Below are 13569 nucleotides of genomic sequence, written 5' to 3' on the forward strand. Positions count from 1 at the left end.
CAGTTCTTTTGCTAATAAAGCTCACAGACCTGCGGTTTTCTAAGTTTATTTTTTATTTTTTATTTTTTTTTATTGGTAGCCAATTTTTTTTATCAATTATCAATGGCAGCCCTTTGTTTTTTACTTTTACATTTTTACTTTTACCTAAAGTGACATTAATGAAAGTAGTTTTAAAATTCTATTATATTTTAACTTAACTATAAATAAGCATTCACTTCCCCACCATTATGTGCGGCAAAAACGATCATGGGGTTATCTTGGTTTTATTCCATGCTTGCTTCCTTATGACTGATTTAGAATTTAAGTAGTTTTCAATGTGGCTATAGACACAGCTTTTCCACTGCACAAACAAATGCTCAGATGTTTATTTTATTTTTTCTCTTAATATGTCTATGATTATTATGAAGGACTTTCTTGCTAGTTTATCTATTATTCCATATTCTAAGTAAATTAACTCTGAGAGATTTCCCATGTTTCATATAGATTCCTAAATGCTTTGTACAGGTGAGTGTGAACAGCCTAGGCTAGCAAATAACAAAATCAGATCACAAAAAAAATAAGCATGCAATAGAGCACTTGAACAGTAGCAGTAGACCAACAAACAGCAAAGCCTAGGCAACAACAACAACAAAGAATAGCAACAACAAAACCTCAATAAATAGAAGACAAATATATCAGCTCTAACAACAAAACAAAACAAATTTTCCGAGATAACTCGATTCCGAATACTGACTGGTCAGCTAATTACTAAGGCAGCTACTGGTAGAATCCAACTCACAATGTACTCCAATATTTCATAAATCTTGAAATAAATTTAAGCCCATTTAGTAAACAAATCCAGATATAATAAGAGAAAAACAATTCACTAGACTTTAACATGTTAACAAAAGCTAAAATAAATAATACTACGTAAAATGATTGTAAATACCTTGCATTCCTTCGCTTCCAAACTGAAATTGAACTTCATCTTTTAATTCTTTATCACCCTCATATTCATTACCAACATCATCATCATTCTCATTTAGTGCATCCACTTCATCATTCTCACTTAGTACATCAGCATCATCATTGCTATTTTCATTAAATGCAGCGCCATTATTCATTGCTTTTCTTGTCAGAGAATTATTCAAAGACTGATTTCTTGATACAAACCCATCATTATTTTCTTTTTGCCTTTTCCGGAACTCAAGGTACGCTGACATAGAACCAGGAGAGCAAAACGCTCGTTTTGTTCCCTTCTTTTCTGAGATAACTTGCTGCTTCTTTTGGATGCGTTGATCTTTAACACTAGCAACCTCAATTGAGTAAATGTTCTGAACTTCATCAACTGCATGCTTCTTACGGCTATTCACTTCCACAACATCAGCCATAGTTTTAGGGAGAAATGATGATTTCTTTACTTGCTTTGAAACCTATAAAAAAAAGGCAATTATAGCATTACTAATTGCATGTAAACCGTGAAAAACAATATAAAATAGTGTGTATAAATGACAAAATAGAAGTGAACACCTGCTTACAAGCTTTTCTTTTTCCAGAAGTGACATTTTCACCTTCCATAATGTCATCAATTTCAACCTCATTTGCACCATCATATTCCGACGTAGAGTCATCATCTTCATTTTCTGGTATACTATTCTGCCTTGCACTTGGACAAATTAAGGCTTTTGTTTTTTCTTGAAGTATCTTATTAGCTACAGATGCTGATCCTCGGGCTTCCATTCTCTCTGCATTGAATTTCAGTTTTTGAAGCTGTTGCAACTCATATTCAGTAAGCTGACTTTGGGAAGTAGGAACTTTGGGTCTACTCGGTTTCATCTGGAAAAAAATGGAAGTATGTTAATTATGTATGTAAATATAATAAACTGAAATAAATTGCCATGTAAATATAATAAACTAATAAATTGCAATGTAAAAAAAAAATGGAAGTATGTTAATTATGTATGTAAAATAACATTTAGTGAAGTATTAAAATAATGTATGTCAATACCATCTGAAAACTCTCTAGGAGGGATTTGAACAGCATAATGCCAACCTTCTCTATTCAAATCTTCCACATAAAACACTTGATGTGATTGAGTTGCTAAGATGAAAGGTTCTTCTTCAGAAACGGTCTTATTCATATTAACCGTAATAAGCTCATCATCATCCTTCTCTGAGTGAAACCATTGACATCTAAATAAGACAACACTGCAATGACCATGATAAGATATCTCAATGATTTCAGCTATTGAACCATAATAATTAACATTTCCCACAACAGGATTTTGATCTTTGGAGCTTGCAAAGCTATGTGTAATGGCTGTTAGAGTGACACCACTATTTTGAGTTACGTAGTTTGCATCTCGCTTCATGGTATGAAATATATAGCCGTTAACCGAGTATCGTGTGTACTTTTTGGCAACATGAGAGGGACCTTTTGATAACCACAAAATATGGTCCGGGATATTATCATGGCCATCTTTAAGAATCAAATCAACTTTCTCCCTCAACCAATCCATGAAATCCTTGCTATGGTCTTGAGCACTTTTCCATTTTCTTTTCCTTTTAGCACTTACACAAATCTTGTGCTCAGTGTAAAAAAAAATATTTCTCTTACTAACGCACTAGAGTTAGAATAAAGACATTTTATTAAAAAATATTAATAAACCTAAATTTTGATTACAAATCTTACCTTATATATTTCTCAACTTCCTCACAATGACAATTGAACAAGACATAACGATGTGCTTGTGCCCATGTATTGCGATCAATTATGTTTCCACGATTTTTTTCTTTGAGGTCCATCCTTTTCCTTTGATAGGATGTCCTACCTTAGGGAAAAATGATTTTGAGGTACCACACTCATTAACTTCAGGTGTGGCTTTGCTTGATCGTTTAAAAAATCTAGCTATGAAAGCAACACATTCTTTAGCTTGGTATCCTTCTGCCATTGAGCCTTCTGGGCGAGCCTTGTGTCGAACATCTTGTTTAATTTCATGAAGATTCCTCTCTATTCCATACATACACCTTGAACTCACAGGTCCACCCAACTTAATTTGGTCAACCATGTGTATGGGTAAATGTTCCATTATATAAAAAAAAAAAGCAGGTGGAAAAATCCTCTCAAGTAGGCATAGAGTTTCAACTATCTCAGATTGCAATTTATCAAGATCTCGAGGATCAATAGTTTTACTCCATATACCTTTGAAAAAAGCAGAAAGCCTTATCAAGACTAGCAACATCTTTGGGTAATGTTGCCTTCACAGCAATTAGAAGAAGATAATTCATCATAAAATGAGCATCATGACTTTTGTAGCCTGCTATTTTCCTTTCTCCAACTTGCACACAACGACTAAGGTTTAAAGCATAACCTTGAGGAAGCTTAGCATTTTTTATAACCTGGAAAAACTTATGCTTTTGCTCCAATGACATCCAAAAGCGAGATCTTGGAAATTCTTCACTACCATCTTCCAATTCAATTGGTTGAAGCTCTGGCATCAAATTATGTTCTACCAAATCTTGACGAGCACTCACATTATCCTTGGTCTTTGGAGAAATGTCTAATAATGTCCCAATGATATTATCAAATAAATTTTTCTCAATATGCATTACATCAAGATTATGGTGATTAGAGCAATGCTTCCAATATGGTAACTCAAAAAATATGGGTATCTTTCTCCACGAATTCGGATCATCCACATCACGCCTTGGTTTCTTTTGCTTCTTTCCAAATGCATCTGGAAAATCACGTAACATATTCTCAATATCAATTCCATTCAATGGAATAGGTTGACATCTTTCCTCAAGTTTTCCGTCAAAATTCCTCTTATCATGACGCCAAGGGTGAGATGGATCCAAAAATTTACGATTTTCCCTATACACAGTCTTACCACTACAAGGCAACCACTCAGAAGATGTTTCATAATGACATTCAGGGCATGCCAAGTATCCTTTTGTGCTCCACCCAGATAACATTGCATAACCCGGAAAATCACTCACGGTAATCATCAATGCTACATGCATGCCAAACCTTTGATTAGTCGAAGCATCATAAGTTTCTAACCCTAACTCCCACAAATCCTTCAAGTCCTTGATAAGTGGCTGCAAATATATGTCAATGTCAGAGGAAGACGGGCCGGGAATTAGTAAGGCTAGCATCAAAAACTCAGGCTTCATAATTATCCAAGGAGGCAAGTTATAATTAATCAACATAACTGGCCATGTACTATGGACAATGCTCATTGAATTGAATGGGCTAAATCCATCTGTGGCTAACCCAAGCCTCACATTGCGTGGGTCATCAGCAAACTTTGGGTATACAGAATCAAATTCCTTCCAAGCTTGACCATCAACAGGATGATGTAAGAGATGATCATTTTCACGCCCATCAGTATGCCAAGTCATGTATTTCTCCGTCTCTTGACACAAAAATAGTCGTTGAAGCCTTTTCTTGATTGGAAAGTACCTAAGAATCTTTTGAGGAATCCTATAGGTTTTTCCATTTTCAATTTCTATGTCATTCTCTGTGTCATTTGATTTCCATATTGGCGTCTCACAAACATGGCAGCTTGTTGCATTTTCATGCTCTTCCCAATATATCATGCAATCATTTGGGCACGCATCTATCTTAGTGTAATCCAACCCCAACACTTTCAGAACACTTTTTGCTTCATTAAAAGAAGTTGGTAGTTTCGCATCAGGTAACACCTCCCTTATAAGCTCCAATATATCTCCAAAAGCAACATTAGTTAGCTTATGATCACACTTCAAAATAAAAAGATGGATCATGAAGGAAAGTTTTGAATGATTTTTACAACCAGGGAACAATTCTTCCTGGCCCTCTTGAACTAACTTGAAAAACTTTTTTGCCTCGTCATTTGGCCCCTTTCTAAGAGCATCATGTGCATCATGCAACAATTCTAATATGTCATCATTAAAATCATTTGGGATGACCCTTCTTCATTATCCAAAACAGTTTGTTCCCTTTGAAAGTTGATCCCTAACTCTGATAACTTATCCGTTCGTGGAACAAAACCATTACAAATAAGGTGATCTCTCACAACACCTTCATGACGCCAAAAAAGATAATGACAACTTTCACAAGGACAACAAATTTGATTTCACAAGGACAACTCCCCGTTCATATTCACCACTCCATTTGGCAAACATCCACTACTCTTTAGTTCCACTATCTGGGTTATTTTACTTAATTTTTAAAATAAAAACATTTAATCAATTCACTAAGAGTTAAGAGAGTCACTGACAGAAACCTTTAATTATCAGAAACTGACAGAAACCTTTCATTATTAGAAATTGACAGAAACCTTAACCAGCAACTAACAGAAACCTTTCATTATCAAAACAGCAACAATCAAAGTACCTAAGAACCCTTCATGTACATGATCAATTCAAAAGTCCAAAAGAAATTGATACCTTTCATTATTAAGCAATATATATTAGACAGATTTGTATCCTCAATAATCAAAATTAGTGGCTTTATTTTGAAATCTGAATATCTAATTCAGATCATAGATGAAGTAAACTAAAAATGCATAAAATATATGATATTAAGCCCATAATATTTTCAAGATCAGAAACATATATAAACTAATGCAAAGGACTCAGTTCAGATCAGAAAGTGGAATTGAAGTACATAAATCGAGTCAATGGTTGTTTCAAGATAAATTATGCTATAAGAATTGGATATAAGGAGTCGCTACATGGCATCCTATTTATCAAATGTTGAAAGTTATTGGTCATTATTCTATCATTTTCATTTTTAATAGAACAGAGTGATTAAGATTTCCTGATTTAAAATGGGTGAGTGACATGACACACATTGTTGCTTCTATGTGAAAGCTATGTTATAGTATACATAGTTATGTCAACAACTAAAATTATTGCTTTCAACTTTATAAATTAGGATCACATCCCCATATCGTATTACTTTTTGTTGTGCTGATGATGCTTCCTTGCATAATGTTATGGTTCATGTTGACGAAAAAATCCAACAAACTCAACTACATCTTTCCTTGCAGATTTTGGAACTAGAGATTTTGGTTTGCCTGCAAAGACTTCAAATATCAAAGTGAAATGGTGGTCAAAGGGTTACATTTTTTAGGCCTAATGGATATTTTTCATTGTATCCTACCATGTAGATCCTACGAAGTGTACTCTTAAATTTTATGTTTATTTTCAATACAGTTTATTTCATTATAAGACTTCATATAAATCTGTAGGGATAGGGCCATTCCTTTTGGATCAATCGTAAATGTCTTGCTTGAATTGTGATTCATACATATGCTAATGGGTGAAGAATAAATTTAGTAATACTTAATTGTCTCTTGCTCTATAAATTATTCCTTTACTATGCTTAAAGCCATAACGTTCCAACTGGCACTCATCTAATTGAAGTGGCTGCAACTGGTTATTTCTTTTCACCGGTATGTCTATTTTATGGGGTTTTTTATTTTTATTTTTTTGGAGGTATGGGTAATCACTGTTTAGTATTTTTTTCATGTTGTTTGTGTAGGTTCGTGTTGATGTTAGTGCTAGAAAACCTTGAATAGTCCAGGCTGCATTGACGGAAACCATAAGAGGGTTGTCTGAGTTGGCTTTGGAGCCCTTGAGACAGGAATACTACTTTGGCTCTATGAGGTAATCCATGAACTAGTCTTGTTTATCACGGAGTATCATTCTATCCAACAATGTATCATTCTATCCAACAGTGAATCTCACACAATTGGTCATGCTTTGCTAACCACAGAAAAGGGAACCCCTCTCACCTCTGTCTCTAGTGAAGTGCCCTATGGGTCTTATGGTTGGCTTCATGTTGTTAGTTGTTTTCGTGATGCCCAAACTAATGGAAAACATGGGTAACTGTTCTGAACTCTTAAATTAGTTAACTCTATTCTCGCTTATATAGAATAGCATCTATTTGTGAATTAAAAATTAAAAATTTAATTTATCAAAATCAAGCAGCAACACCCCGAATTTCGAGCACAATATACACCAGAAAATCACAGCATTTTTTCCCCATATAATTTGAGCAAAAACAACTACAAATCCAACCAAACATACCCCAACAATGTATAGCATTTTCACAGTAAAGTTTGAGGAAAAAAAACCTGAAATTAAAACTCAAAGATAAAGAAAATTCCATATTCCATGGCCTCAAATACAAATTCCCAAAGACAGCAATAAAAATTTAAAATTTAATTTATCAAAATGCAACAACAAAAATTTCAATTAAGAAATTTCTGAAATGAAGAATCGTTGTATACCTTGAACTCAAAGTCGAAATATCAGCCACAGGGACATGTAAGACGAAAATGGAACTTCTCCATTTGAATTACGCCGCCTCTTGAGCAACCAAACGTTACCTGAAGTTCGAACAACCAGCCACCTCTTGAGTACCGCCTTCCTCTACTTCATTAAGTTTTCCTCTCTGAATTTTCAAGAAATTATAAGTAATTTTTTAGTAATTTATGGCCTTAAAATCGGAGATTTGGGGAAAATTGAGAATTTGAAGTTTTTGGATTTGCTAATTAAAATAGCTTAATAGAATTGGGGGAAATGGAGGATTGGGGCAAATGGAGAATTGGGGGAAATGGAGGAATGGAGAAAATGGAGAATTGGAAGAATGAAGGAAAATGGGGAAAATAGTACAGTAGAGAGAAAATAGTACGTGTAAGGGTTCCTTATCTTTTTCCCTTGGAATAGTGTAAGGGTTCAAAATATTTGGGCAAAAAAAGTAGAGGGAAGCTGAAATTTTCGGCGCGCCTCCTACTTTTTCCATTACATAATCACAAACCGTTGCAATAGCTTTCCTTTTTGTTGAAATATCTAGGCTGATGCAACGGTTCATTAGAGCCGTGGTAATAGCTCTACTTCTTACAACATTAATACTGAATCCGTCGCATTAGCCTACTCTATTGCAACGGCAATAAAAATACCGTTGCATTAGCCTTTATTTGGCCGTGGCATTTGATATAAAATGTAGTAGTGATAATTGTTATTTATTATTATGATGTTGCATGACATGATATTTATTGTTATTGCTTGATCACGTCTTTTATGCATGTTTAAAGGAAATTGGTACTTGTAATCATGCTTAATAAGATAATTAATAATCTTGTTTAGGGTTAATTTGATTATATTTCATGTGATCGCTAATAATAGTTTTATTTGTGCATTAATATTCAACTAACATAGATAAACAGGTTTAGGGTTAATCCTATTGATTGCATGTTAGTCAGAAAGCGAACATGAATACGATCAAAATAAAGTAGAGCCCTATTGTTAGGGTCGGTTCAATCTCTTTTAGGTTGGATTTGTACCTTCATCCCCAAACTACAAGTCATGGTTCCTGAGCTATTGGAGTTGACGATCTCCTCGTTAAGGGGTGTAACCTTCACCTCGTGAACGGTTTACAAGTTCCTAAAACTTGTTAGCGACTCTTTTGCTCTAGCTTCCTTCCCTTTGGACGCCACCGTACTTTAGTGTATGATCACAGTGGGGTTCAAGTTAGGGGTAAATCTTGAAATATTCCCTACAGTTTTTGGCGACTATTTCGGCAATGATTTAGAATGAGTGGATGAGACTCGAAAAGTTCTAAGTATTTCATGTGCGTAATTTTTATTAACATTATTGTCATATGCATAAAAAATATCTCATTGGAAAGACCATCCGTAATGAGTTTAAAACATAGGATTTTTACACGTAGGAAATTTGAGGAATATCTTTCACAACTAGGATCGAAATAATGCTGCGCGAAACTGGAAAATTTTATCGAGAATAGAAAGCTGCTGAGGCATGTAGGAACTAGGATCGAAATAATGCTGAGGCATGTAGGACAGCTCCTGTCGCCAGACGCCAAAGCCAAATCGCGGCACCTGCCTCTATTCCCTGGCGCGAAGTTCTTCCAATACCGAGCCAGAAATATGCGTTCTAATTTTAACCAGTTTTTATCACTGTTTGATCGTTCCTACTTCCTGATTGAGTTTTTCTCACTTTTTTGAAACCCATATGTGTTCTACATATGGAAATAACCCTCTGGGAATTCATACTCCGTCTACCTAATTGAACGCGCTGTGCAACAGAGGGTACATCCGAGAATGTTGAATTCACCAAACCATGGAAGCGAGTTTTTAACTCGTTGTGTCCAATCCACTCACGCCAACCCTTCAAAGGTAAGGCTTCCGCGCGGTGCATCCGGACAATTAACCATGCATGGACCCTGTTTAACTAACCCATATCCTGAACTTTAGAGAACTAGAGCCATGGTTAGGTTGCAAACTCATTGCATCATATTGTGACTACTTGACTAATTGTGCATTATTTGTTGTGCATACTCTATGGGTTTCTCCTAATCGTTTGTTTGACTTGTGTTAAGATTAAATAAACTGATTAATGACTAAAAGAACTTTGCCTAATTAATTAATTAATTTGGGTAATTAAAGTCTAATAATATAATCAGAATTGACTTAGTACGAATTTAGGCACACCCCGTAGAGTAATAATACTGAAAGCAGTTCTAGATCAACGTTCCAGGAATGGCGCTGCAACTTGGACTGCAGCGCCACATTATGGAGTGTAGCGCCTGGAAATAGCTATGTTTTCTGGAGCTACACTACAAAATGCGGCGCCAGTCCTGTCGTTTTGACGACAGTTTGGTATGTTGCTCGAGTCATCACTTTGTGTCTAATTGAACAGTTTGCTAATCAACTCGTTTATTTTTATTAATAATAATACCTTGTTAAGTCTTTAATTGAGTCTAGGCACTAAGTCCCATGGTTTTACACAAGAGTCAAAACATGTCACTTGCACTCACCATATAAAGCTCATACAAGTCAAAGTCAATTTGAGTCAAGTCATTAAAACAAAAATGGGTTAATTTACAGCGCGTGGTCAAGAAAGGAAGGGCGTTTGATCAAAGACAACCTTTTCATTCAATTTCAACTTTTCGACAAACCAATCTCTCAAAAAAGGAAAGCTAAGAAGATAATGGCAACTCAAGAGGAAGTTAATGAACTTAGGAACCAACTGATTACTGTGACTGAGGGGTTGAAGGTTTTAACCCTCAAAATCGATGGCCATGTGAAGCAACAACAGATGGACCTCATGCAAGAAAGCTTGAGCAAGCTATCTAGTGACTACAAGTTTCAAGGCATTAGTTCACAAGGGGTCTCGATGGACAAGGAGCTTCTTCCGCGGAAGTTCAATGCCAACGACATCCCGAAATTCAAAGAACCTGACAACCCTTACTTTCATCTAAGAGATTTTAAAACAATAATGAGTATTAAGGGTATTAATAAGAAAGTGTTTCCTTCTATATTTTCTCTATATCTTGAAACCGTTTGCCAACAATGGTTCTTCTCCCTTGACAAAGAGAAAACCTCTACTTGGGAGTCAATAGTGAACGCTTTCATTGATAGGTATAAGTGCAACATTCAAGTTTAAACTGATTACAGGAAACTTGAAATACTCAAGTAGAAGGAGAATGAAGGTTTCACTTCTTTCTTTAACAAATGGAGAGAAACCTCTACTAGGATGATTGAAGTACCAAGCGAAAAAGAATCTGTGAGGTTGTTCATCAAGAACCTTCAAGAGAAGTAAACCAAGCATCTCAAATACCAAAATAATCTCCATACCTTCAAGGTCGTCTATGACATTGGAATTAATATTGAAGACGACCTGGCTAAGCTGAAAGCTGCTAACAGTAACTCCAACAGTGGCTGGAAAGGCAAGAAGAGCGAAAATCCTTCTTCTTCCAAAACCACCCACTCAAACAATGTTAGCACTTTTAATTTGAGTGAAGTCCTTGCTATGAACAACCAAGGACAAAAGAAACCATTTAGGAGGAACTTTACTCCTATAGGTATTTTCCTGGAATGACTCTAGGAAAGAAGAAAGGAATAGCAAAATAGGTGGAATTACCTGGCCTTCCTAAGTTAGAGACTTTCGGACTTGGTTTGGAACCGACTTGGGAAGATCTCAAGCGATCCCAGGAAAGGTCTAAGGCGCGTAGGAACGCTCGCATCTAAAAGAAAGCAATTCCAATGGATTAGTATCCTCTTACTCTCAATGGACAATTCATAAAAGAAGGATAGGACTATCCGTGCTATGAATTTCCCGAACCTTTTGTTAAAAATGGCATAAGGCAACCGGGATTCGAAATTTTCTTAGATTGTTATTTTCTAGATGAAATCCCAACTCCTATCCACAAGGAGAAAGCACCCCCATGCTTTGACGTTAATGTCATGGGATTATTATTTGGGCGAGAAAAAGATGAGCCGAGATACATAGAGGATAACTCCCCGCTCATCCAAACGGTCCTACAAAATGAGAACTTTGAAACATCAAAGCTCATCACTCCAGTAGAAGGATCAATACAAGGATGGCGCAAGACGGTCAAGGTGACTACTCCAAGTGGAAGGAAAATCTCCATAACGACAGGGCCAGGACCGATGTTCGAAGAGTCGTCTGAGTCAGAGTTAGAGTCATAGTTTTTTCCTGTAGAGTCATCCAAGTCCTTAGTTGTAGCACCCCTCCTTCTTCTCTTTCTTCTCCTAGGGTAGTTAGCAATCAAGTCCCTGAGGACATTTCCCTTTTCGATGTAATGATTTTCGAATTCAATAATATGTCTTCTTCTTCTTACTCCTCGTGCTTTTCTTTAACCCTAGATGACGAGCATTGCTTAACTAACAATGAAAATGACAAAGAATTTATTTAATGCAATGGAAACACTTGAAAAGAAAACACCGATAATTGAGGAAATTGAGACGGTTGATATCTCAAATGATTCAACCATTAAAAGAGAGGTAAAAATCGGATTAACACTTAATGAACAAGAAAGAACCGATTTAATTAATCTACTCAAAGAATTCATCGATGTATTTGCTTGGTCATATGAAGATATGCCAGGTATTAATAGAGAAATAGCTTAACACACTATACCACTAATTCCAGGAATGAAACCTGTAAAACAAAAGTTGCGTCAAATGAAATCCGATGTAGCTCTTAAAATAAAAGAAGAAGTTCAAAAGCAAATAACTGCAGGTTTTATCAGGGTATCCAAATACCCCGAATGGGTGGCCAACGTCGTCCTAGTTTCGAAGAAGGATGGAAGGGTAAGAATGTGTGTCGACTGTCGAGATCTAAATAAGGTAAGTCCGAAGGACGACTTCCCTTTACAACACATCGATATTTTGGTAGATAATACAGCGAATCATGCACTTCTCTCGTTCATGGATGGATACGCGGGATACAATCATATTCTCGTGGTAGAAGAAGACATGGAGAAAACAACCTTCATAGCACCATGGGGTACTTACTGCTACACGGTAATGCCATTCGGGTTGAAAAACGCGGGTGCTACTTACCAACGAGCAGCGACTGCCTTACTCCATGACATGATGCACAAAGAAGTTGAAGTATATGTGGACGATATGATTGTAAAATCAAAAGATCGCCCAGGACATCAAGTAGCCTTGATAAAATTCTTTGAAAGGCTAAGGAAATACAACATGAGGTTGAATCCATCCAAGCGTGCTTTTGGGTTATGTCATAAGATCTAGAGGAATAGAGATAAACCCAACCAAGATCAAGGCAATCATGTCAATGCCACCGCCCAAAACCGAGAAACAAGTTCGAGGATTTATTGGCCGGTTGCAATACATAAGTAGGTTCATATCCAAATTAACAACGATATGTTAACCAATATTCAAGAAACTCAAAAACAATGTACCTGTAATATGGGACGATGAATGTCAAAAAGCCTTTGAAGAGATCAAAGCCTATTTCGCAAATTATCCCGTATTAGCACCAGCACTTCCAGGAATACCTCTTAGGTTGTACCTAACAGTCACCAAGGAGACAATGGGAGCCATGATTGCGCAAGAAGTAGAAGGTAAAGAAAATGCAATCTACTATCTAAGTAAAAAGATGCTCGAATATGAAGTACGATATTCACCGCTTGAGAAATTGTGCCTCGCATTGGTGTGGGCTACAACCAAGTTAAGACATTACATGCTTCTGCATACAGTCTTTGTAGTTTCCCGAATGGATCAACTTAAGTATTTATTCGAGAAATCTACAATCAATGGGCGCATATCAAGATGGATAGTCAACTTAGCACAGTTCGATGTAAGATTCATGCCTCAAAAGGCTATCAAAGGATCTGTGGTCTCAGATTTCCTAGCAGTTTTTCCAATAGAAGATCCAACGCCAATACACGATAATAAATTTCCAAACGAAGACTTGATGGTCACAGAAGATGATACTTGAACCTTATACTTGGATGAGGCCTCAAACCAAAAGGGATGTGGCATTGGAGTATTATTAGTATCACCTAAGGAAGAGCATGTTCCAATCTCCATAAAGATAGATTTCGACGTTACCAACAACGCTGCTGAATACGAAGCATGCGTGGTAGGCCTTGAAACAGCTTTGGCATTGGGAGTGAAGAAATTACGAATATTCGGGGACTCTTCATTGATCATCATCCAGATTTCTAAAAGATGGAAAGTAAGGAGCAAAAGTCTAGCCCCTTACCAAAATTATCTGGAAACTCTCACCAATCAGTTAGAA

General features: G+C 36.3%; 1 protein-coding gene across 1 annotated transcript; it reads right to left on the minus strand.

Annotated features, from left to right (window-relative positions):
* Positions 1-3168: 3168 nt before the first annotated feature.
* On the minus strand, positions 3169-4767 carry LOC145635489 (uncharacterized). Its single transcript, XM_081686778.1, has one exon. It carries the CDS (start codon positions 4765-4767, stop codon positions 3169-3171), a length of 1599 nt encoding a protein of 532 aa, XP_081542904.1.
* Positions 4768-13569: the final 8802 nt, after the last annotated feature.

The sequence above is a fragment of the Chenopodium album genome, chromosome 1, assembly GCF_948465745.1.
Source record: "Chenopodium album chromosome 1, dcCheAlbu1.1, whole genome shotgun sequence".
Classification (NCBI taxonomy): domain Eukaryota; kingdom Viridiplantae; phylum Streptophyta; class Magnoliopsida; order Caryophyllales; family Amaranthaceae; genus Chenopodium; species Chenopodium album.

Bases quoted from the DNA above. Each gene is read 5' to 3' on its own strand.
- LOC145635489 (XM_081686778.1), bottom strand. From the start codon at position 4,767: ATGATCCATCTTTTTATTTTGAAGTGTGATCATAAGCTAACTAATGTT.